This window comes from Chelonia mydas, chromosome 6 (genome assembly GCF_015237465.2).
Source record: "Chelonia mydas isolate rCheMyd1 chromosome 6, rCheMyd1.pri.v2, whole genome shotgun sequence".
Classification (NCBI taxonomy): Eukaryota; Metazoa; Chordata; order Testudines; family Cheloniidae; genus Chelonia; species Chelonia mydas.
The window spans coordinates 8692725-8719134 of record NC_051246.2 but is presented as its reverse complement, the minus strand read 5'-3'; the positions used below and the strand labels follow the sequence as shown (position 1 = coordinate 8719134).

The window sequence follows — 26410 nt, the reverse complement described above, 5'->3', positions numbered from 1 at the left end:
TGGCTAAGGGCAGGAATGGGAACAGGGACACAGGTGTAAGGCTCTGTGGTGTCAGAGCTGGGAAGGGGGACACTAAGGAAGGAAACTGGAATCATGCTTGCTGGAAGTTCACCCCAATAAACATTGAATTGTCTGCACCTTTGGACTTCGGGTATTGTTGCTCTCTGTTCATGCGAGAAGGACCAGGGAAGGAAGCAGGTGAAGGAATAAGCCCCTAAAATCTTGGTGCCGGTGATTGACTCTGATGCATCGCATTGGATAGGTGAGTGGCAGCCTGTAAGTCCCCCTCCCCAACAGTCCGCGCAGCTGCTTGGAGGGGGTATCGCGAACTCTCGTGATGGTAGTTGCGGGTTCTGGCAAGGCAGGGTAAAGGATTTTTTGGATAAATGGATAAGGAAGAACCAGAGCCCATACCAGGTGCGGGGGTAAACCTGGGATGAGATTAACAAGGAAATGGAGGAAGTGTTAGGGGACCCAGAGGGATGAGGGGGTGGCTGAGGAGCCCACCCTCCTTGGTATACGGGGAGTGGAAGAAAGTCCCTGCCCACGGGGACTGGATGCCTTCCGGGGGAAGGAGGCCCTTCAGTCCACTTGTGAAGGGTTGGAGTAAGGGCAGCATTGTGGGAAGCTGCCAGGAATCTTTCAAGTTTGGTGCTGCTTCAGCAAGGGCTGCTGAAGGGTTGTAAATTAGTTAGGGGTGGTTAAAGATGATTTGGCACAACAGGGTTTAAAGTCAAAAGCAGAGTTAACAGACGACCTTTAGAGACCGGAGCTGGGACTTGCTCCTGGGGGAGTGGAGAGAAGGAAGGGGAAGAAAAAAAAAAAGTTTCAAAGTGCAACCTGCCTTTCCACACTCTTGTTTTTCTAAAGTTTTAATGGAGGGTACTTCGGATACTTATGTGAGATGTCAAGAAGGAAGTTTTTGTTTAATGATAAAACCCAGTTATATCAATGTAACTGTATGTGCAACTCTGTGCAGTCACATTGGATGGAAGCTTGGTAATTAAATTATCCAAGGGGGTCAGGTAGAGTGGCTACTACCACCACTAGCTTCTGTCCCCAGAAGCTTTTACAGTTATTCTGAGGGAAAATGGGCCCTTTTCCCACAGAAATGATCTGCAGAGACTGCTGCAGGCAGCAGGCAGAGAGAGAATCTGATCAAAATTATTTGACTATTGGGTAATGTAATCAAAATCACTAAAGGATGGAAGGGGTTTCTATTGGAACGTAACTTGGCTGCCCCAGGTTGTGTCTAGTTGTACAAGATGGAAGTGTAATCGGGGTACAGTTGTGTAAAAGAGTAATCGCAGTGCAAGGGATGTTGGGCAAAAGAGAATTTTGTGTGTGCGCACAGGTAAAAAGAAAAGGAAAAGGGGAAGAACGATGGGAACACTGAGCCTTGGGGTGGCTCTGGGCGATCGGACTGTCGCTTTGGTGGGTGTGCATGAAAACTCTGTGGGCATGGGAGGCAGTTACACCTTGTGTAAAATTAATATGGCTAATATAATGTTATGGAGGTTAAACTGTATGGAAGGAATGTGCATTTTCCCAGGACGTGTGCAGTGTATATTGGAGAAGGGGTAAAAGAAATGCAAACAAAACATGGTACTTTTAATTAAGTAAAATCCTTTTAGGGCTCCAAAAGGGGCCACAATAGGTTGTGCTTTCTTTTTCAGATCTATGTGATTTGGAGCAGGAGATGAAAGTGGAAAGTAATCAGAACTCTGGTGGCAGTAAAATGTTTCCCTTTTAAGACAGTCTCTGAGCTGCTAACAGCTTTGGATCCAGAAGCATGCTAGTAAGCCTCTGTGTAAATGCAAATTACCTAGCTGATGGGCTCAAAGGAGCTGCGAATAATGAATACATCTGGTTAGCAAACAAGCTACTAGAAGACTCAGATTATGGCCCTCCAGGAAAGGGAGGTGAAAAAACAAGTCAAGCCTGAAAATAAGGGGGACAGGTTAACCTTCAGGGGTGTGTGTGTACAGTGCTAAAATCTGAAGCTGTATCTCAGCTATTACCTGAGAATAAACTTAAAGCTTGATACAGCAGAGAAACTATTGCAAACATGGTCTATTGTACAAGAGGGGAAACTGAGGTACACCACCTCATGAATTTCATAAGTGACCAGTGAGTGCGGTAATTCACTAGTCTGACTATAGAACAAAGTAAGGACAGCCTGGAGGTAATTCTTGTGTTTTTCCTGCAATTAGCAAGGAAATTTGTAAAAGAAAGTGGATATTATTATTATTAAGCAATAATCTGTCCCCACCAGGGGGGTGGAAATTGTTTCTTTTATTTTTCAGACACTCTACAAGCAAGCTGGCGCCCGCGGGAAAAATAACGCACAATACCATGGATCTGTGTTTTGTGTTTGTCTTGTTGCTAGCAATGTTGTGTTTTAATGAACAGAAAACCTCATGACATGGGTGGGGGATGGCTTCAAAAGGCTGACCTGGGGAGTGGGAAGGGGGGGGAGATGTGTATGGGAATGCAAAATGCTCAATTAGGAGGCCAGCACCTGTGTAATAGCTACCATGGTACCTGGAAAGGAAATGGTACTGGCAACTAAAGTGGTCCCCACAAGCCCTATGGAAATAATGAGAAGGGGAGGAGCTCACCGGGAATCAATGGAGGGGTGTGTAAAATAGCGTAAATCAACAGATGTTTGGATGTGCCCCTCTCCTATGACTATGGAGGAGCAGGATCAATGGTCTATGCAAGGGGTGGACAATTGGATGTACTGTGTATAAAGTGTTTTGCTGGGAATGTACATATTACTGGGGGCACAATTACACCAGCCCATAACCAAACTACACCCATCTACACGCTGCTATCTGGACTTTGGTGCACAAATGGATCTGTGAATCTTATTGCTGTGAATAATCAAACCAGGGCATACTGCCTGATTCCATACCAAGTGGTCAAGCTGGTTTGGACAATATCCCATTTCTCTGTGAACATTCAATGGACTTATGAAATGGACAAAAGCAAGCAAAACCTCCAGGGGCAGCTTGTTGCAACTGCCAGCAACTGGATACATAAGATCGTGACCCTGTCAAAGGAGGAGAGGCAGTGTTTTGGGGGTGTCTCGGATGTTGGACCATACTGCAGTGGTCAGGACTCGGTGTTGCTGTGGATTTTGTATTGTTAACTGTACTTGTGTTACGTTGCATATGGAGATAACCTATAAGTAATAAGCCCTCCAAACCCTGCAGTGTACTAGACAACCTGGACCCAACCTTCTCGGGCCCACTCTAATGGGAAGTCTGGAACACTACTTGGAATAGGAGTGGTATGCCCGTACGAGAGAAGGTGCAGGGCACTAGACTACACAAGGGGCAGTGGGACAAATGGAATATCGATACCTTCCACCTTTCAGAGTTGAAGCCGTGTTAGTCTGTATTCGCAAAAAGAAAAGGAGTATTTGTGGCACCTTAGAGACTAACCAATTTATTTGAGCATAAGCTTTCGTGAGCTACAGCTCACTTCATCGGATGCATACTGTGGAAAGTGTAGAAGATCTTTTTATACACACAAAGCATGAAAAAATACCTCCCCCCACCCCACTCTCCTGCTGGTAATAGCTTATCTAAAGTGATCACTCTCCTTACAATGTGTATGATAATCAAGGTGGGCCATTTCCAGCACAAATCCAGGGTTTAACAAGAACGTGGGGGGGGGGGGCGGGGAGGTAGGAAAAAACAAGGGGAAATAGGTTACCTTGCATAATGACTTAGGCTTGAATAGAGACTGGGAGTGGCTAAGTTAATTGTATCCAATTTGCAAATGAATTCCAATTCAACAGTCTCTCGCTGGAGTCTGGTTTTGAAGTTTTTTTATTGTAATAGCGCAACTTTCATGTCTGTAATCGCGTGACCAGAGAGATTGAAGTGTTCTCCGACTGGTTTATGAATGTTATAATTCTTGACATCTGATTTGTGTCCATTTATTCTTTTACATAGAGACTGTCCAGTTTGACCAATGTACATGGGCATTGCTGGCACATGATGGCATATATCACATTGGTGGATGTGCAGGTGAACGAGCCTCTGATAACATCAGCCACACTATTAGGCCCTCTGATAGTGTCCCCTGAATAGATATGTGGGCACAGTTGGTAACGGGCTTTGTTGCAAGAATAGGTTCCTGGGTTAGTGGTTCTGTTGTGTGGTATGTGGTTGCTGGTGAGTATTTGCTTCAGGTTGGGGGGCTGTCTGTAGGCAAGGACTGGCCTGTCTCCCAAGATTTGTGAGAGTGTTGGCTCATCCTTCAGGATAGGTTGTAGATCCTTAATAATGCGTTGGAGGGGTTTTAGTTGGGGGGTGAAGGTGACGGCTAGTGGCGTTCTGTTATTTTCTTTGTTAGGCCTGTCCTGTAGTAGGTGACTTCTGGGAACTCTTCTGGCTCTATCAATCTGTTTCTTCACTTCCGCAGGTGGGTATTGTAGTTGTAAGAATGCTTGATAGAGATCTTGTAGGTGTTTGTCTCTGTCTGAGGGGTTGGAGCAAATGCGGTTGTATCGCAGAGCTTGGCTGTAGATGATGGATCGTGTGGTGTGGTCAGGGTGAAAGCTGGAGGCATGTAGGTAGGAATAGCGGTCAGTAGGTTTCCGGTATAGGGTGGTGTCTATGTGACCATTGTTTATTAGCACCGTAGCATCCAGGAAGTGGATCTCTTGTGTGGACTGGACCAGGCTGAGGTTGATGGTGTCGCTGATTTGAAGGTCTACATTGTCCCCAAATGTACAATAGTTAGAACACTATCCCCGATAATGTCACGGCCAACCTGGTGGCTGAACTTTGTGACTTTGTCCTCACCCACAACTATTTTACATTTGGGGACAAGGTATACCTTCAAATCAGCGGCACTGCTATGGGTACCTGCATGGCCCCACAGTATGCCAACATTTTTATGGCTGACTTAGAACAACGCTTCCTCAGCTCTCGTCCCCTAACGCCCCTACTCTACTTGTGCTACACTGATGACATCTTCATCATCTGGACCCATGGAAAAGAAGCCCTTGAGGAATTCCACCATGATTTTAACAATTTCCATCCCACCATCAACCTCAGCCTGGTCCAGTCCACACAAGAGATCCACTTCCTGGACACTACAGTGCTAATAAACAATGGTCACATAGACACCACCCTATACCGGAAACCTGCTGACCGCTATTCCTACCTACATGGCTCCAGCTTTCATCCAGACCACACCACACGATCCATTGTTTACAGCCAAGCTCTACGATACAACCGCATTTGTTCCAACCCTTCAGACAGAGACAAACACCTACAAGATCTCTATCAAGCATTCTTACAACTACAATACCCACCTGCGGAAGTGAAGAAACAGATTGATAGAGCCAGAAGAGTTCCCAGAAGTCACCTACTACAGGACAGGCCTAACAAAGAAAATAACAGAACGCCTCTAGCCGTCACCTTCACCCCCCAACTAAAACCCCTCCAACGCATTATTAAGGATCTACAACCTATCCTGAAGGATGACCCAACACTCTCACAAATCTTGGGAGACAGGCCAGTCCTTGCCTACAGACAGCCCCCCAACCTGAAGCAAATACTTACCAGCAACCACATACCACAGAACAGAACCACTAACCCAGGAACCTATCCTTGCAACAAAGCCCGTTGCCAACTGTGCCCACATATTTATTCAGGGGACACCATCACAGGGCCTAATAACATCAGCCACACTATCAGAGGCTCGTTCACCTGCACATCCACCAATGTGATAAATGCCATCATGTGCCAGCAATGCCCCTCTGCCATGTACATTGGTCAAACTGGACAGTCTCTACGTAAAAGAATAAATGGACACAAATCAGATGTCAAGAATTATAACATTGATAAAGCAGTCGGACAACACTTCAGTCTCTCTGGTCACGCGATTACAGACATGAAAGTTGCGCTATTACAATAAAAAAACTTCAAAACTAGACTCCAGTGAGAGACTGTTGAATTGGAATTCATTTGCAAATTGGATACAATTAACTTAGGCTTGAATAGAGACTGGGAGTGGCTAAGTCATTATGCAAGGTAACCTATTTCCCCTTGTTTTTTCCTACCTCCCCCCAACTCAGACATTCTTGTTAAACCCTGGATTTGTGCTGAAAATGGCCCACCTTGATTATCATACACATTGTAAGGAGAGTGATCACTTTAGATAAGCTATTACCAACAGGAGAGTGGGGTGGGGGGAGAGAAAACCTTTTGTAGTGATAAACACCCATTTTTTCATGCTTTGTGTGTATAAAAAGGTCTTGTATACTTTCCACAGTATGCATCCGATGAAGTGAGCTGTAGCTCATGAAAGCTCATGCTCAAATAAATTGGTTAATCTCTAAGGTGCCACAAGTTCACCTTCCACTGTGATGCCTGGTCCTATCAGGAAATGTGTCACCATATGTCCTATGCTTTTCCAGGGATACCTGGGCAGGAGGATCCCAAAAGAAAGAAAAAAAGAGGTGGAGTGTTAGGGCCTGAATATCTATATCCTATCTGTAAAGGCCTAGATTCTAAGAATTTAGGTGTATTCTTATCACTTAGCTAGTTAGAGGTATAAAAGAAAGAATCAAAATCACTGTCTGCTGGTGTAAGGGCCTTCTCTTACTGTGACAGTCTGAGGCCCTGTGCTTAGGCTAAGGCCTTTGGCTAAGCAACAGAGGCAGCCATAAGCTGGGAAGCAAATGGTCACCTCCTCACATTCCAAACCAGTCACATTGAAAGAAGGTGCTATTGGGCTGTTAGGAATACAATCCTGTCCTGATAGCTCCTATCGCCTCCAGAGAAAGGGAAGTGCCTAGAAAATGTAAAAGGAAACTTAGTTTGATAGCATCCTGTCTGGCAAGAACTCGCTTATCAACAGCTGGGATGTGAAATCCTCACTTCTGTGTTGTTCTATGACTGTAGTCCCCATTTCTGCATTGTTTGTCTGTATAATCTCTGTCTGGTTCTTTGAATGTTTCTGTCTCCTGTATAATTAATTTTGCTGGGTGTAAACTAATTAAGGTGGTGGGATATAATTGGTTACATAATCATGTAATAATATGTTAGCATTGGTTATTTAAATTTCAGGAAAATGATTGGTAAAGGTATAGCTAAGCAGAACTCAAGTTTTACTATATAGTCTGCAGTCAGTCAGGAAGTGAGTGTGTGTGTGTGGGTGGGAAATGGGAACAGGGAATGGGGGTGGGGAAACTGGAATCATGTTTGGCTAAGGGCAGGAATGGGAACAGAGACACAGGTGTAAGGCTCTGTGGTGTCAGAGCTGGGAAGGGGGACACAAAGGAAGGAAACTGGAATCATGCTTGCTGGAAGTTCACCCCAATAAACATTGAATTGTTTGCACCTTTGGACTTCGGGTATTGTTACTCTCTGTTCATGCGAGAAGGACCAGGGAAGTAAGTGGGTGAAGGAATAAGCCCCCTAACACCTCCCCCCATCCCTCTATCCCAGCCTGTGCTCCTTCCTTCCTTCCCCCTGCTGTTGGGATCCCTCCACTCTCCAGGGGAAACCCCTCAGCCCCTTTTTCTACCTCTCTATATTAATAGATCTGTCCTTCCGGGTTGTCGTCCACCACCCAACAACTTTATGTCACTCTCTGGTGCACGGTCTCTCTCTGATACAGAATTGCCCAGCGTGGAGCATGTGGCAAATTTCTGTAATGTATTTGTTTAAGTGTGCCTCTGTTTCCCCACTCTCAGTGCAGTGATCCCCACTGGGTGTGGCGGTGGGGGGTTCATTTCCCGTTTGGGGATTGGGCTGGTACAAGCGAAGCACCCGAAGGGAATTGCCTTGGTGAGACAGAGGAAGACCCTAGCACCCTTTGTGGGCCTAGGACAGGAAGTTAGGTGTCTAAACCCCTTTGGATCTGTGATACCCAGTGGCAGCCTGGCCTGAGAAGGGGCTGCACAAATTCTGCCCTTCGGGGGCTGTGCCAAGGAAGCCAGCAGCATTGTTGATTTCTCTGCCTGGCAGGCCGATAAGCAGGCAGTTCCTGTACGTGGAGACCCATCAAGACAAGATCCCCCTTAGGGAGGGGGCGATCCCCCCTTGAGAGCCCCTCACTCACCCTTCCCTGTAGCCTGGAACAGGTTGTGTGCCAGCTTCTTCTCGTCCATGTCCTCCAGCACCTTCCCGGCCACCTCCACCGCGTAATCCTCCTCGTAGTAGCTGACGAGCAGGCGAGTGATATCTACAGCGTCTGCTTTTTCCAGCTGGCTCCACTTGATACGGTTATAACCTGGCTTGGGCTGGGAATTGTTCAGCTTGTCTTTAAAGGTCTTCAAGTCCGACTTGCCCAGCTCACTAACGGTGTCGAACAGGTGGTCCCTCGGCGTCTTTGCCATGATCCCTCTTTGCCCCGAGACAGGGCGGGAAGGAGGGAGGGGTCCCAGGAAGGAAAGTGAAAAACTTTCGCCACCTTCATCCGGCGGAGTCCCGCCCTCTTCCCTTCTGCGCCGCTGGCCTGGGCTCAGTTAGAAGATTAACAGTTTTGCTCCCACTCTGGCTCCCGATTCTTGTGGCCCTTTTGTGGAGTCAGGGGTTTTGCTGCTTTGGGGGCAGAAGGCGGCTCAGATTCACTCCTGTTGCCCTGTGTTATTCAAACACTCCTGGGCATGGAGACTGGGAGGGCAAAGTGAGAGGAGATGGGGTTGGGGGGAAGTAGGCAGGAGGGAGGGCAAGAGCAATCATCACACACACAGAGATACAGTTACACACCACACACAGAGACAGTCACACAGAGACACAAGGACACACAGACAGTTACGCACAGGAACCCTCCCCCGCCCCCGAGACAGTTATACACACAGACACACACACTACACACAAATACCAACAGATACACACTGACCACCCCACACATTTACAGATCAGAGGAAAGTGGAATATCCCATTCCTCCAGTAACAGGAAATGGGGATGTGCCAATAAAATCTTGAAGCTAGTCTTAGGCAAAAGTCTCATTGTTTACCTAAGGAAGGAATCTCTTTGTTTAGCTAACAAGAACCCGCCAAAAACTGACATACAAAGGGTAACACACTGTTTGCCTACACAGAGTGACTCATTGTGCCCGGTAAATTCAAACCAGTTAGGAAGAGCTTGCCGTGAGACCCACAAAACTGAAGGTGCATGAGGGCAAATGTTTTGATCCCCCAAAAGAAATCCAAACTAAGGAACTTTCACCCCAGATTAGAAGCTGTACATTTCTCTGCTTGATGAGTCAGAGACACTGCCTCGCTCAGGCCTGGAAGATGTGAAGTGAATGGTATTAAAAATAACATATGGACTATGTCCACTATATTTAGAGCTGTGGTTCTCAAACTTTTTGTACTGGCAAACCCTTTCACACAGCAAACCTCTGAGTGTGACCCGCCCCCTTATAAATTAAAAACACATGTTTTATATTTAACACTATTTGAAATGCTAAATGTATAACCCTATTGTTTAAAATGAGTTGACCTTTTCTCACCGCTTTTAAATTAAGACGAACACACATTTTTATCAAATTATTTTTATGAGCTGAAAAGTTATTTTTAAAAATAGTTACTGTTTAATACTGGGGATGGGGGCATGAAGAAACTTTGTCAGTATCACTTTTCACAGCAAATTTGGGGCACCACTGCCACCCTTCCCTCTGCGCTTTCAGACCTGGGGGGCTCTGGAAGCAACACCTCCATGAGCAGCAGCGCAGAAGAAGGGCGGCAATGGGGCACTAAGGCTGCTGTGAAATGTGATATTTGTTTGTTTGTTAATATCACGTTTCATAGCAGGCTTGCTAGCTAGCTAGCTGGGAGTCTGAAAAGTGATATTAACACACATACGAATATCACTTTTCACAGCAGACTTACTAGCGTCCCATTGCCACCCTTTCTTCTGCACTGCTGCCGGTGTCAAATGCTGCCTTCGGAGCATTCAATGCAGCTCTTCAGTTGCTCAACAATCAAGTCCTCTAATGTTGTCTCAGTCCCACCTTTTTAGTATCAAGACAAAAAACCTGCCTGCATGATCCTACAATCCCCAGAGTCCTTAAAGTGGCAATAATACAAATATCTACTTTGTTTAGGAATAACAATCACCGCATTATATGTTTACAATGGCCCTTAAATAAGATGAAAATTTTGATGGGGCATCTGTTTGTTTTCAAGCATCTGTAGGTCTTTTAAATAAAAACAGTTTGTGAGAACCGAGCTGTCATGTCTTGAGAAAAGACACCTATTTAAAGCAAAAAAAGCCGAAATAAGTGTAGTAGAATCCTGGGAAAATAAAACAAACCTGTTTAAAATAAAGCAAGAGTTCCCATGGTCTGCGTAAAAAATTGATGTTTGAGACATGTGTTGGCTCGACCCTGTTGAACTGATTTGGTTTAACCACCCCCTGCCGAAATGGGCAGGGCTGACTCCATTGCCTTCAGTGATTCTGGAGGCCTAGTTCTAGATGTGATTATCCACGCTTGTTTCCATCAGGGTTAAAGCTATTAGTTATCAGTAATTAGGTCTGATGGGCCTTCACCCACAGCAAAGGGATGGTGAGCTCTGATTAATATTAAATCAAATAGAGTCTCAGGAGTTCATTGTTTGGATAGTTTAACTAAAACCCAAGGAGTTTGTAGAATGCTATGGGTCAGTCTTTCTAGCAGCTCAAAGACATTAAAAGTTTAAAAACCAATGATTTTCAAAAGTAAACAAGGGTCTAACCCAAACCTGAAATGTTGCAAGGATTCATAAACCTCCACAACAGAAGAATATCTGTGAGAACAACCAAACATTTAAACGCTAGAGGGATTTGCAGGGTGTTTACTATGGTTGTGCTACATCCATTTTTGTTTGTAAATAAACACAAACTTTAAGCACAAAAGAAAGAGGTTTAAAATGAAGAAAACACCTTAAGACATTCATTGACGTCTGCAAGATCCCGGTGATGGGGTGCTCCACTCACTGCTAGGATGGCATCTCCTCCTGGTCATTCTGGGGAATAGCTCACTGGATCCACGCCCGTTCCTGCAGTTGCTTGCCATCTCTTCACCTTTCTCTCTGGATTTGAAGCCCCTCTGTTGCTCCTCAAGCTGCTGCCTCTTTGCGACTCAGCCCTCCAGCCAGATCGCTAGATGCATCTTCCAAAGACTCCTTCAGCGACCCCAAGCAATATTCCTGTTCGCTGCCTCGTAGTACCAGTCCTGCAGTGGCTGGCAGGGGAACCTCAGCCCACCTGTACTCTGGCTCACTCTAGCCAGCAGTCAAGGTTTGTTCCTGTCTAGACCTTACTGCCTTTCCCTGAGCTCTGTCCTACTTTCCTGGCTTCTCGCCTCCCAGGCCAAATGCACCTCCCTTCTCCCAGGATGTGACTGTAGACTTTCCCAGCAACCCCCTTCTGCTCCCAATTTCCTGCCTTTATAGTCCCAGCCCAGCGTCCTCCTTCTGAGCTGGGCTCCCTTAGCCCCCTGATTCCCCTCAGCTGTGGCTTGTTGGGTTAATTAGCTCCCTAAGCTGTTGCCAGCGGGGGAGTGAGGTGGGAGGAAGTTTTGTTTCATGGTCTCTGTGTGTATATAATGTCTTCTGCAGTTTCCACGATATGCTATGCATCCGATGAAGTGAGCTGTAGCTCACGAAAGCTCATGCTCAAATAAACTGGTTAGTCTCTAAGGTGCCACAAGTACTCCTTTTCTTTTTACGAATACAGACTAACACGGCTGTTACTCTGAAACCTACATTAACCCTGCCCCTCAAGACCCCAACCCTCGGGCGGGCAGGTACCTTCTCCCCTGGAGCAGTCACGGCTAGGCCCACAGGTCATCCCGTTCATTCTCCCCGTCTCCCACCATGAGGAGCAACTTGCTGTTTTCCTCCCTGGCACCCCCTGAATTTCTCTCTCAGGAACTCTGCGTCTTCTCATGATACTTGCAAGGCCAGGTTGGCTTTCACTTTCTTCTGTAGCCCAGGCCCTAGCTCTGTGGGCTCTCTCTGCACCCCTTCTCCCAAGGTCTGAGTTCCTGTCTTGCCCCAGTTAGTCTCCGTATTGGTCCCTACATCCTGCAGCTTGGCCTCTGAGGGACTCTTTCGAGTTTCTCCTCTCCAATTACAAGTTTCTCTTCTCCTTTTCGTGCCCTTCGGCCTTCACCACCACCTCAGCGCACCCTCTCTGGGTATCTGGCACTTCCTTCTGGAAAGCTTACACCCAAATAAATTTGTTAGTCTTTAAGGTGCCACAGGGACTTCTCGTTTTTTAAAAAAATTACTGGGGTTTTTACTCTGCAATATGTGTATTGTGTGTGTTTTAAAATGGTTTAAAAGGGTGGTTTTAATGTTTAAAATGTTGTTTGTGATTTAGGGGCATATGCAGGAGATAGACGTGGGTATAGTGAGAAATATTTGTTCTAATGACTTTGAGTTGTGAGAAAGTATGATCCATAGTGTTCTACAAACTCCTGAGGTTTTATTTCATTTAATATTAACTATAGCTCATCATCCCCACCCACCCCTCTTATTGTGGGTGAATGTCCATCTTGACTGGCTCTTTTCATAGAATCAGAGAAGATTAGGGTTGGAAGGGACCTCAGGAGGTCATCTAGTCCAACCCCCTGCTCATAACAGGACCAGCACCAGCTAAATCATCCCAGCCAGGGCTTCGTCAAGCCAGGCCTTACAAACCTCTGAGGATGGAGATTCCGCCACCTCCCTAGGGAACCCCCAGAATGCATTCTCGAAACAAGACGGCCTCTTCCATACTGCGATGGGACTTCCAGGGTAGTGCTGCTGGCCAGCTGGCCAACCATTGAGCTCCAGAGATTGTGGGGTTCTGGCTTAGACCCTCATGATATACCGATTCTGATTGGTACAGGTTTCCCTTCTGAGATGGCCTAACGGGGTGAAACCCTTGCTGATTGGTCGAGGGTGGTGGGGGGAGTTGTTAGAGAGGTCACACGACCCTCTTCTGGCAGGTCACTCTGACCCGGAACTTACCCTGATTGGTCAAATCTGCTTGGGGGGGGTCCTAAAGGTCTGAAACTCACTCCGATTGCCACCCCCTGCTTCTAGTCATGTGTCAATGTTGCCCCCAGAAGTAACGCCCCAGGGGTTGGGGTTTATGGGTCAAGGGGTTAGGTCACTGTTTGATTCATGTTGTACCCCTTTTACTACTGGTATGAGTACCTAACCTGCACGTAGCTTTTAAATATTAAAAGAAATTGCTTAAAGGGGGATTCCATTTCCTAGCCTGGGTTAGCACAGAAATACAATCCTTGATGAAACATACGAAGCCTCTGCTAAGAAAAGGAGCAAAGGAATTTGCTATACTCTGGTGCCATGTACTGGATATCGAAGGAACTGAGCGATCCAAATGAGAGCCAACAGCCGAGCAGAAAATACCTCCACCGAACCCCAAAACAGGATGTGTAAAGTGTCAGAAGTTGCTGACTCCAGCAAAGAAGCTGCCGCAATATGGACAGACTCCCCCTATCCCAGGGTGACCAGCAATGAGAGGAAGCCGTGAGATTTCATTTCAGAGACTGTCTTTCTTTTTGTGGCTCAGGTCAAGTCTACATTAAAAAGTTAAGTCAACCCAGCTACGTTGCTCAGGGGTATGAAAAATCCATATCTCTGAGCAATATAGTTAAGTTGACCTAACCCCCAGTGTAGACAGCACTAGGTAGCTACTGCCTCTCTGGGGTGGGGGGGGGGGTGGGGAGGGTGTGGATTAACCCCTCCCGTCGCTGTCGTGAGTGTCTATACTGAAGTGTTAACTGCTAGTTCCCTTGTTGTGGCTGCACTCTCTCTAGTGAGACCCCAAGGAACTGTAGTTTGGCTTCTAAGTAATGCTACGTGGATGTTCCTCTTTCAAACACCCACATTAATTGACCTAAGAGAACCTCACAGAAAATGTTTAAGCACCTGCGTTTGATGCTTGAAACACGTCCCTTTCAAAGCCAACATGAGAAATAGCAGGAACCAGATTCCTCAGAGTGCTGTGAGATGTAACTTTACTCCTTGGAAAATTACCTGAAGTGCAGTAAGTATGTTAGAAATACTGAAGAACTGATAACTATTGATTACAGGTCTGGGTGGTTCATGGTGAATTAAGAAACTGGTTGACCGGTTAAGAATAACCCATGTCCTCATTTGAGACATTCTGACCGAGGCTGAAGTAGATCTGAGACGGACCCAACTTTAAAACCAGAAAGCCAGCACTTCCAGGACCCTGTAAAAAGGGGTGATCCAAATTCCAAATTAAATTCCAGCCCAACATTGGCTATAATGCTTATCCAAGAGGAAAATCTAGTTGGTTAGCTTTTCAGAAGAAATGTAACGGGCATCTCTGCAAATGGAAAAATTGACCCCCATTCACAATAACACATCTCCCTGCTGCCCTGGATCAAACCCATGGGCCCATCTAGCCAGGTGTCCTGCCCCTCCCTGCCATCTCTAATCTGACCAATGGACCCATCTAGGCCAGTGTCACACCCCTTCCTGCTCGGCTGTGCGTGATGATCAGTGATAATAATGCTGTTTCCCCTCCCACACTTTGTCTGTTCAGTCTATGAGCTCTTCAGTGTAGGGACAGACCCTCACTGTGGCTCTGTGCAGTGCCAGGAACAATTGGGGCCTGATCTTGGTTGGGGTCTGTGCAGCGCCCGGCACAATGGAGCCCCGATCTTGGTCAGGGTGTATGAGGCACATGGCACAACAGGGACCCTCACATGGTTTGCAACCTCCAAATGCTAACACAATAAGCGATAATAACAAAATTGCTGTAATGCGCTCACATGGGTGTGTGCCAGGAGGATAAATCCACTAACGCTGGTTCAGTGCCCAGTCACTAGGGCGTCCAGGCCAATATAAATATATAGCCAATCCCATATAGATTGATTGGGGGCAGCACGGCAGATAGAAGCCCAGACACACACGTACACACAGGAGGCAGAGTGGACATGATCATGTTTTATTGGCGACCATATCTGGGTGGATGCAAACATGCTCAGACCCTGGCCATGGCTGTCCAGATCCAGGAGGCTTGGAACCACATCGGGTCACTGCCCATCCCAGGGAGCTTGGAGCTGGGCCGCATGGGCTCCGAATGCGACCAATATGAACTTATACTGTATAAAACTTTGCATCTGATGAAGGGTTTTTTTGCCCATGAAAGCTTACGCCCAAATAAATCTGTTAGTCTTTAAGGTGCCACCGGACTCCTCGTTGTTTCAGACAGAACAAAGTAAGTCACAAAGGAAAATGAAACAAAACACACAAGACTAAACTTAATACATTAAGAAACTGGTTACAAATGATAACTTCTCACCCTAGATGTTATTTCAGGTAAAATCCTTCTCAGGTCAGTTGCCTTTTCTGACCTGGGTCCAGCAGTTCTCTCCCACCCCTGTGGTTACAATCCTTTTGTTTCCAGGTGCTTTCAGGTATCTCTTTGGGGTGGGGAGGCCGTCTCCTAAGCCAGCTGAAGACAATCCTTTTTTACTTCCCCCGCCTTATATAGAATTTCCCTGAGGAGGGAAACCTTTGTTTTGGATACTCACCCACCCCCTGTGGTTAAGTACCAAATTCAAGATGGATTCCAATATCAGGTGACATGGTCACTTGTCTCTGTAAGACCTCAGTCTCCATTCTTCCTGGGCTGGCGCACAGGTACACAGGAAGGCTTGCGGGTAAACAAAGCCATTCACAACTCATTGTTTCTGAAGCACCCTTAATGGCTTCCATTTAATATGTCTACATCAGTAATACAAGTTTATACCTTCTCCTCCTAACTCCAGACATAGAAATAATCCATGCAAACAAATAGGATGAACACACTTAGTAGATTATAACCTTTCTAATGATAGGTTACACGGGGCATTTAGCATAAAGCACACTCCAGTCACGTCATCTTCATCTTCATAAGCATATGGAGTACAACATCACAGGGTCATTCAAGGGTTGTTCTGCCTTGTGCATGCCATTACCAGTCTGAACAATGTGTATCTTTTCTGTTTTAGTGGTGTTAAATTTAAGTCAAGTGGGTTAGTAATGCCTATTAAAAACTGGTTTGAATTTCATCCTGGTATCGGAGCTCACTCTGGAGGATAGATTCTTTTTGAAAAACCGGGAGAGGCGTTATTGCAGTGGGTTCCACAGTGCCACATACGTGAAGAGTAAAACAAAAATTTGGAGTAGTGACACTGCAAACGAGGCCTCCAGATATACATTTTTTGTAATTAGTTACTACTCAGTACTGGCCATCCATGTTATAAATTACCCTGAAAGCTGATTGTCTCCATTGGGGAAGCTTTGCTGGGCAGGAGACAGGAGCGGTCAGCTTCTCTATTTCACTGCACTGAGCCACTGTGACCACACACTGGAGTGGCTCAAAACCATCCCATCGGCACATGTATCAATATCCCTTAATGGAGCAACAAGACAAGTGTGGTTCCTTCCGCGTTTGTGTTACTGTGTGGAACTCCAATCGTTGCACTAGATCCAGATATCAACCTATATCTTTCGAATAACTCGTGGCCGGGTTAGGATGCCGTGTCACTGATCCCAAATCATGAATTGTGCTAAAAGGAACTTGCCTACATAATTTAGCATATTGTTGATCTAGTGTAGCATTGCTGAGCACTGGGAACAGACAACTGGGGAGGGATAGCTCAGTGGTTTGAGCATTGGCCTGCTAAACCCAGGGTTGTGAGTTCAATCTTGAGGGGGCCATTTAGGGATCTGGGGCAAAAATTGGGGATTGGTCCTGCTTTGAGCAGGGGGTTGGACTGGATGACCTCCTGAGGTTCCTTCCAACCACGATATTCTATGATTCTATGAACACCATTCAATTAGCTGTTTATCTCTAATAAGATCAGGCCGTTTTCCTTTTTCAATATTTTCTCATGAACTGGTTCTGGGGGTTAGCACATAACACCCATAAGTGGTACATGTAAGTTCTCTACTAGTACAATTTCCCCTTGCCTTTAGGATGTTTACAATAACCGATTTTTACTTGTCTTTGATTAAACAGTTTAGCGACATCATGCATACTTTTCAGAGTAGCAGCTGTGTTAGGCTGTATCCGCAAAAAGAACAGGAGGACTTGTGGCACCTTAGAGACTAACCAATTTATTTGAGCACAAGCTTTCGTGAGCTACAGCTCACTTCATCATGCATACTGTAAGAGGGGCATCGTTTCTCAGTAGCCAGGCCCTCACTGCCATGGTTCAGAGATGGTTTCCGCTGTCTGGTGGTCTAAATGGTTAATGTGCTTTTAATGTATGTACTTACCATGCAATAGGAACCAAGTTACTTATAACACAATCTATGCTTTTGTTCTCATTTTCCCCAATTCTTTAGCACAAGTAGACCTGCTTTTGCAAAGACGTTTATTTTTACTTCCTTATCTTGTGCATTACTAGTTTTCCATAATAAAAATAACACTTCACTGCTAAAACAGACACTCACAAAATCTTCTGTGGTGTAATGCTCTCAGCCACTGAGCGCTCGGTGTTAGCCAAGCACTTAGTAACCGACTTTGTATCCAAGCTTTTCAGAGTTAATTTGTTTGTGGTAGCAAATCAACATTTGTTCAATATTTGAAAGCACACGCTTTAATGGCCATTCCTTTTTTTTTAACAGAACACAAAAGAAAGGAATGTGCAAAATGAAGTTTAAATGCAGTTTGTTGGGGGTGTGCTCCCACCCTGTCCTTGAGGGGGGAAATTAGGCCCCAGGAACCCATAGGCAGCACCTGGAGGAGGAGCAAGGGAGCAGGGATTGATTAATCAGCCATGAGGCTCAGGTGGACAGGACGGGGAGGGGCCTGTACAAAGCCAGGTAGCTGACAGCAGAAAGAGGCTGCAGGGAGCTGGTCTGCAGACATTCCCTGGGTGTTGGGACTCTAGAGGGTAGCCCGCTGTTACTTCCTGGGAGTGAGCTGGGAAGCTGGTAAACGCAGAGAGAGGAAGGCAGAAAGGTAGGAGATGGCTCAGGGGATAAGCAGCAGTGAACAGGAGTGCAGTCCTTCGCTGCTGATTAGAGGGCCCCTGAGCTGGAACCTGGTGGAGAGGGTGGGCCCGGGTTGCCCTGTCAGCCACTGGGGACATGGTAGAGACCAGGCAAGGGACAGTAGACTGCCTGAGACTATTTGCAGGAAAAGACTCTGTTACACTCCGCCCCCTCCCGCCCCCAAAGGGGAACCATGTAGTGACCTGGCCATAGGGCGAAGTCACAAAGAGGAGGGTGTGGTTCCTGGAGAAAGCTCTGCAGAATGAGAGGACAACAGGAGAGACACCAGAGCAACCAGAAGGAGGCGCCAGCTGTGGCGAGTGCTCCCTGTGACTTGCAGGCTGATGTAAACACTGTGAGGGTGTAAAGAATGAGGAGTCCTTATGGCACCTTAGAGACTAACACATTTACTTGGGCATAAGCTTTCATGGGCTAGAACCCACTTCGTCAGATGCATGGAGTGGAAAATACAGGAGCAGGTATAGATACATGAAAGGATGGGGGTTGCCTTACCAAGGGTGAGGTCAGTCTAAGAGAGAAATCAATTAACAGCAGGATACCAAGGGAGGAAAAATAACTTTTGAAGTGGTAATGAGAGTGGCCCATTACAGACAGTTGACAAGAAGGTGTGAGTAACAGTACGGAGAAATTAGTATTGTATGGTTCCCATTGACATCAGTGGCACTACTCAGCGTAAAGGTGATGAAGTCAGGCCCTGCTATATCTTCTGCAAAGTGCCTGGCTCATTTGGGGGCACTATAAAAAGAGTAAATTCTCCCCCCCAAAAAACTGTATTAAGGTTAAGAAAATAACCTGCTGGCTGATTGTGCTACGTCCCTCTCTAGACGCAGGGTCAAAGAGAGAACACCAGCCTGCTCCTGCTGCTAGCTAATGAAGTCGCTCCTTTACCTCACGTGGTAGAGCGCTGTGCTGTGGGTTCAGAGGTCTGGAGTTCAAAAGCTGCTGGATGAGCCATGTTAGCAGTTGTTAAAAAGGATAACCACTGCTGAGCCACCCTCCCTGCAGCACAGCACCCCCTAGGGGCGCACTGGGGTCAGCACTGACTGAGAGGGGAGAAAGAGTAACCCCCTACTGAGCCTCCCACAGCACCGCACCCCCTAGGGACCAGCACTGATTGTGTGGGACAGCATCCCCTACTGAGCCCTCCCGACAGCACCCCCTTGTGCACCATTAGGCTCGGCTCCCTGTACTTCTAACAGGATCCAAATGTTCCTTAGGGTCGCTCATCCAAGCCTTGCAGCCATTTAGCTCATGAGACAGACCCACCATCCTAGGTGCTGTAAGAGGAGAGCACCACAGCTGGGACTTTCACCGGAGCCCAGCCAGATCTCCGACACACCATTGAACCTGCCGGCTGAAAAGATCGAGGAAAACACCCACACAGCTGATGGACGAGTTCTCTGTATGAAAACCAGGCAATTGTTTTATTAACCAAAACCATGGAATGCAATATCCTGGCCAGTTGGCACGACGCTGAAAAGGCTCCAGGTTTCCTTGGCCATTGGGAGCTGGTAGAGCTGGAGGGCGGTCTTCATTCCGGTGTTAGCCATCTCTTTCACTGCGTCACATCAATCGTGAAGGCTTGAGCTGAGCACCTGACGTTATCGTAGGTCTATCTCGTCTCCTGGGGACAGGGGAGTGAGTCAGAGACAGCTGCATAAAGGAACGGAGTTCAGGTGGCTGTTATGCTACTTCATCTGGAAGTTCTCTGGTGTCTTTCACCCCAAGGATCTCAAAGTGGCTATTCCTAGGGCTCCCCATCCATCTTTGGGTCTCCATCCCTTGAGCTTGCCATCAACAGACATCACAATGATTAACAAGGAGGTCGGTGTCTTTATCCCCATCTAAAGATGGGGTGATTCTGGCACAGAGGGCACAAGTGCTTTTCCCAAGGTGACCCCTCAGTCTATAGAGAATAGAGCCTGCGCCCTCATCCTCTGCATGATCCACTAGGCCAAGCTAGCCTATTGTATTGCTAACCCCTAGAGACCAGGATGCCAGTCTATGTACCTCTCTGCTCTTCAGCCAAATCTTGCCGTTAAGTATGGGTTGTGATGAAGTAGGAAGTTTTGGTAATATTTTTTATGAAGCAGATGTGTGCCTCAGTTTCCCCTCTCTGCTGCATTGGTACCTAGTGGGTGAAAAGGGACAGTTTGCTCTCGGGGAAGGCTCAGATCCAGGTGTGAATGGTGCCTCGCTGGCTGGGGCCTTAGGTCCCACATGAATGCAGCTCTTCAGAAGACAGTGGCAGATCCAATCCCAGGGACATTGAAACCTGGCTATCAATGACCCAGAGAGATATGGACTTCCTGCATCTCCACGGCGAGGGGCTGAGCTGTATCTCCCCAGCTTGGGAACAGAGGACTGGGTCGGGGGGAAGAGCGAGGAGGAAGTTAAATGTGGGCTGCGGGAAGCAGTCGGGGGCACCGCTTGGAGTCTGACAAAGGAGATCAGACGCAGGGACAGACAGAGCTTGAACAATGAGGGTTCATTACAGCTTGGCTGGGCTCTGGCTACCCAGAAGGGCCTATGCGTCAACCTTCATTTCTCTGTGCTAACCAAGGACTTCCTAGGCTGTACCCCAGCTGACTAGTCAACCCTACTGTGACAAGGCTGGCTGAGTGTCACTGCAGGTGCTGGGGTGGGGTGCATTGCTCCCTAATACTGTACAAGTCTCCCTCAGGGGTCCATCTCAGTGGGACCGACTGAATGGAGCTTGTGGTGCTGAACGACCAGAGGTCCAGTCTATGGAGGCGGTGAAGCCACATGGTGGCTCGCCCTGGATTTAGACTGTTCTCAGTGGTACCAGATGACAGAACAAGGAGTAATGGTCTCAAGTTGCAAGGGGGGGGGGGGTGTTAGGTTGGATATTAGGAAAAACTTTTTCACTAGGAGGGCGGAGAAGCACTGGAATGCGTTACCTAGGGAGGTGGTGGAATCTCCTTCCTTTGAATTTTTTAAGGTCAGACTTGACAAAACCCTGGCTGGGATGATTGAGTTGGGGATTGGTCCTGCTTTGAGCAAGGGGTTGGACGAGATGACCTCCTGAGGTCCCTTCCAACCCTGATATTCTATGATTCTCTGACCTCTGTGGGGTCTGGCTCACTGAACAGCTCCTCCCAGAGACTGTTCCAAAGTGAGGGCCATAGCACCGATCCTGTGGATCCACGACAGGGGTGTCATTTTTTAAAGCATGAAAAAGACTTCTGAGTAAACATCCTGTTGAAAATCAGTGGGATTCCTAAATCACGCCAGTATTTTCAAAAGCCCCCATCCACCCACCCATCTATCTCCATACACATCCCTCCCTCTATCCTCCTACACAACTATCCATCCATGGGTCTATCCCCATACACACCCCTCTCTCCGTCTAGCTGTGCTGGGGTGACACGTTCGTTGGGTATTTATGTAGATATACACACAATCTATTACATGCACAACTGTTATTATTATAAAAGATATTATTGTTATTATGAGACACTCCCAGAAAATCGATTGTGATCCCGGTGACCCCAGTGTAAATCCACAGTGATCCCGCTGAGGCCAGTGGGTGTGAGGGCTGGATTCTGATCTCAGTTGTAAAGAGAAACGCAGTGTAAGCTGGAGCCTGCTCCAACCCAGTTCCAGTCGCTATGTGGACAGTAGCGTAACCATGCTGGGAACTGGAGCGCTAGCGAACGGGGTTAGTAGGAACCATTCGGCCGTCTACACAGCAGAGGCCAGAGTTAACCCAGCTGTGGCTCGACAAGACCGGGGAGCCTACGATGAGTGAGCTGAATAAGCAGCTTCAAAACAGCCGCCACCCGCTGGCTGCGGAAGGCTGGGCTGGGTGGCAGCGCCTCCCCTGACATCAGAAGCTGGGGGGCCAAAGCGCTGAGTGTGGTCGGGGGGCCTGTGTCGGGCCTCAGGGCTGACCTGAGTCAAGGGTTACTGTGTGTCAAGTTTTCAAAAAGGGGAACTGAGGGAGGAAGGTGGAGGGGGGACAGGTTGGGGGTACTGGAGGGGGCACCTGCAGTGAGGGTACTCACTGCGGGGGGTGGGCAGTGTTGCTCCCTGTCATGGGGAAGGACGGCGGGCGCAAGTCCAGCATGCAGCGAAAGCCACCAGATTGCACCTCCCTGCGGGACCCCGCTCCCCGGGGCTGGGAGCCGGGGCCTGGGTGGGCAGAATCGGGCAGCTGTGGTTGCACCAATCAGCTGCAGATGCAGGGATGGGACCAGTCAGGAAGTGGCCCACCTGGGGCTCTTGCTGTGCTCCAATGTCTGCTCGGCAAAACACCTGGACATTTCCTGTTATCTGAAAAATCTGCCCGGACAGAGGAAGGAGCCTCAAAGGCAATGTGCAGGAAAACCCGGACGTCTGGTCACCCTACTTGAGTCTCCAGCCCTGGACGAGTCTGGCCTGTGTTCCCTGGGCATGGGGGCAGCTATACCTGCTTGGAGACAACAGGGAGCTCACTCAGAAAGGAATCGGAGCAGCCTCTGCCCCTCCTTCATCCCTGCTGGGATCCCGCCTGACGCTCTCCACATCACCTGGCTACCTGTTGGATTCCCCCCCACACCCCCAGCCTGCATGCCCCATGCCACCCGCCTCCCCTGCTGCCCAGATCACTCCCCCATCCTCCCATTCCAGCCTGCCCTCCCCACACTGCCCGCCTCCCTCACTGCCGAGATCCCTCCTTTCCCCAGGAGAAACCCCTCAGTCTGTGGCCAGTTCCCCATAGCACAATCTCAGCTTTCTACGGCAGCAGGGAGCTCGTGGACAGCAGTGCAGTGAACCCAGAGGAATTTTAGGGCACTCCATAAATTACGTAATGCACTGGGGTGGCGTGGGAGGTCTTGAACATGACCAAAAAACCGTGTTACTGTCCCATCCCCGACACAGCTGGACAAATGTCAACCCACCTGTGACTCTGGTTCGGGTGCTGCTGGTCGGAGCTGGGGTCTGCTGGGCACCACCTGTAGCTGCAGCAGAGAAGGAGGAGAGAGGTTCGTCTCTCAAGGGTGCACCCCAAGCGAGCCATTTCCCCACAGGGACGGGGATTTGGGAGCCGGCAGGAGAAGGTTTGGGGTGACCCATAGCTGAGTCGGGCAATGTTGCCATGAGGAATCAGGGCGGGGAAGAGGAACAGAAAAAAACTCCCCCATAGAAAGGAGAATGTTTGGTTCCCTGTTGGACTGATGAAGCAAGAAAAATAACCATTTCTTGGATCCAGGACTCCTCCCTCCAGGTGTGAGCAACTCCACATCCATCTATTTATCTCCCATCCCTCCTTCTCTTCCTTTCCAACACCCCTATCTTTTCCTATCTCCATATGAACAGATCTTTCCCTCTCTGTCTCTCACCCCCCCACACACAATTCCCCACTGTGGAGCCATGATCCCCACTGGGTGTTGGGGGGTTCATTTCCCGTTTGGGAAAGGAAAAGGAAGAGATGGGGGCTGGGCTGGTACAAGCGAACCGTCAACTACTGGCCTGGCCCTGTCTGGATCGAGTTGCCTCTGTGATACAGTGGAAGACCCTAACTCCCTTTGTGGACCTAGAACAGGAAGTTAGGTGTCTAAACCAGGGGTGAAAGTAATTGAAAGGTGTTTCTGGTACGAGGGCCTGGCTCCAGAAGGGGCAGGGTCTCGGGCAGAAGGGGCGGGACTGGGGGTCAGCCTCCCCCAGCCAGCTCTTCAGTGCTGCCTGGTCGGTGCTGCCCGGGGATTTAAAGGGCCTGGGGCCCTGGCTGCTGCCATGATAGCAGCGTTGGTGGCCGGGAGCCCTGGGCCCTATTAAATTGCTGGGCCCCAGGGAAGCTGCCCTGTTTGCCCCCTCCCCCCTCCCACATCGCTGCCCCCACCCTTGGCGGCCTTGGGCTTTAACATCCGCTGTGTACGGGCCTGTACCGGCGGCCATTTTTTACCGGTACACCGTACCAGCCCACTTTCCCCTCTGGTCTCAAGCCCTTTGGATCTGTGATACCCAGTGGCAGTCTGGCCTGAGAAGGGGCTGCACAATTCTGCCCTTGCGGGGGCTGTGCCAAGGAAGCCAGCAGCATTGCTCATTTTTCTGCTTGGCAGGCCGATAAGCAGGCAGTTCCTGTACGTGGAGACCCATCAAGACAAGATCCCCCTTAGGGAGGGGGCGATCCCCCCCTTGAGAGCCCCTCACTCACCCTTCCCTGTGGCCTGGAACAGGTTGTGTGCCAGCTTCTTCTCGTCCATGTCCTCCAGCACCTTCCCGGCCACCTCCACCGCGTAATCCTCCTTGTAGTAGCTGACGAGCAGGCGAGTGATTTCTACAGCGTCTGCGTTTTCCAGCTCTCCCCATCTGATGGGGTTATAACCTTCCTTGGGCTGGAAATTGTTCAGCTTGTCTTTAAACGTCTTCAAGCCCGACTTGCCCAGCTCTCTAATGGTGTCGAACAGGTGGTCTCTCAGGGTCTTTCCCATGCTGGCTCTTTCCCCCGAGACAGCAGTGTCCCAAAAAGGGAAAGTGAAACAAAATTTTACCACTTCCACCCGTCATCCGGCCCACCCTCTTCTCTTCGGTGACACTGGGCTGTGCTCAGTTGGAAGATTAACAGTTTTGATCTGGCTCCCGATTTTTGTGGCCCTTTTGTGGGGTCAGGGGTTTTGCTCCTATGGGGGGCACCAGGGGGCTCAGCCTCAGATTCACTCCTGTTGTCTTGTGTTATTCAAACACTCCTGGGCACGGAGATTGGGAGGGCAAAGGGCATCTGTGCCCTGGCTGGGAAGGAAAGCGGAGCTGGGGTGAGGGGCGGAAATCGGCAGGAAGAGTGGCAAGAACAATGCACACACACAGAGACACACCCACACCCCGACACAGTTACATCCCCCCTCCCCCCAGAGACAGTTGCACACACAGAATAACACACAGACACACCACACCACACTCAGTTACATACAAACACTACACACAGGGATACGTACACAGTTACACCACAGACATACCGCACACAGAGACACACGTGCATCCTGACACGCACACACACTGACAGTCACTGACAGATACACACACTGTACTCAGACACTGTCACACACACACACAGACTTGCTTGCACAATTATGCACAGACACACCCAAATACCGACACAGATACACCCCCTCCCCCGAATCCCCACTTACAGATCAGAAGAAAGAGGAACATCCCATTCCTCCAGCAACAGGAAATGGGGTGTGCCAATAAAATCTTGAAGCTAGTCTTAGTCACTTATGTAAGGGTAGACGTGGCCTATTCCCAACAGTTGACAAGAAGGGTGAATACCAACAGAGGGAAAATTGCTTTTTGGAGTGCTAACGAAACTAACAAATTTATCTGGGCATAATCGCATCTTCTTGTCAACTGTTGGGAGTAGGCCACATCTACCCTGATTGAATTGGCCTCATTAGCACTGACCCCACCCCCCACACACTTGGTAAGGCAACTCCCATCTTTTCATGTGCTGTATATTTATACCTGCCTGTTGTATTTTTCACTCCATGCATCTGATGAAGTGGGTTTTAGCCCATGAAAGCTTATGCCCAAATGAATGTGTTCGTCTCTAAGGTGCCACAAGGACTCCTAATCCTTGATGAAACGTACAAAGCCTCAGCTAAGAAAAGGAGCAAAGAAATTTGTTATACACTGGTGCCATCTACTGGATATTGAAGGAACGAGCGATCCAAAATCTGAGAGCCAACAGCCAAGCAGAAAATACCTCCATCGAACCCCGAAACAGGGTCTAAAACCCGTCAGAAGTTGCTGACTCCAACAAAGAAGCTGCCGTAACGTGGACACACTCCTCCTATCCAGGGTGACCAGCAGTTTTGGGAAACCATGAGATTTCATTTCAGAGATTGTGCTTTCTTTTTATGGCCCAGGCGAGGTCTACACTAAAAAGTTAGGTCGACCCTGCTACATCACTCAGGGGGTTGAAAAATCCATATCCCTGAGCGATGTCGTTAAATTGGCCTAACCGCCAGTGGAGAAACCCCGGCCTTCCGAGAAGCCCGAGCTCGGAAACTGGAAAAATACACCCCTCTGGCCGACACCCTGAGAGCGAAGGGCTACGAGGTGCAGCTGGACGCCCTGATCATCGGAGCCCTGGGCGCTTGGGACTCCTGCAACGAGCGTGTGCTGCAGATCTGTGGGATCAGTAGACGCTACGCACGGCTCATGCGGCGCCTTATGGTCTCGGACGCCATCCGATGGTCCAGGGACATCTACATCGAGCACATCACCGCCCACCGACAGCACCAGGAGGAGTGGGCCGGTACGACATTGTGCACACACTGTGGGAAAGGGACTGAGAGGCTTTCCCCATCGGACCGTATGAACTGGAACCATAAACCCACTGAACATTAAATCCCACCAAATGAGGGTAGACCCATCCCCACCATCGTATCCAC

At 48.5% G+C, this 26410-nt stretch overlaps 2 protein-coding genes across 16 annotated transcripts in view; both read right to left on the bottom strand.

Annotated features, from left to right (window-relative positions):
* LOC114022531 (apoptosis-associated speck-like protein containing a CARD) overlaps nucleotides 1-24514 on the bottom strand; it is a 27987-nt gene extending 3473 nt beyond the window's left edge. For 6 of the 15 annotated variants that reach the window (XR_006291650.1, XR_006291652.1, XM_043549009.1 and 3 more), the window contains exon 1: nucleotides 24175-24514. Coding sequence is in view for 10 of the 15 variants with exons in the window: in XM_043549009.1 (XP_043404944.1) it covers nucleotides 24175-24451 (277 nt within the window). In the remaining 5 variants the exon portion in view is untranslated. Of the gene's footprint in view, nucleotides 1-8091; nucleotides 8759-12859; nucleotides 12949-19413; nucleotides 19668-22365; nucleotides 22447-22918; nucleotides 22979-24174 lie in introns of those variants that run through there. The other 9 variants (XR_006291649.1, XR_006291653.1, XM_043549008.1 and 6 more) reach the window with 8 other exon arrangements.
* Nucleotides 19414-26410, bottom strand: part of TRIM72 (tripartite motif containing 72) — a 19147-nt gene continuing 12150 nt past the window's right edge. Inside the window, exons 2-3 of the transcript XR_006291645.1 lie at nucleotides 22387-22449; nucleotides 19414-19638 (exon numbers count right to left, since the gene is read on the bottom strand). The gene's annotated coding sequence lies outside the window, so the exon portion shown is untranslated. The remainder of the gene's footprint in view (nucleotides 19639-22386; nucleotides 22450-26410) is intronic.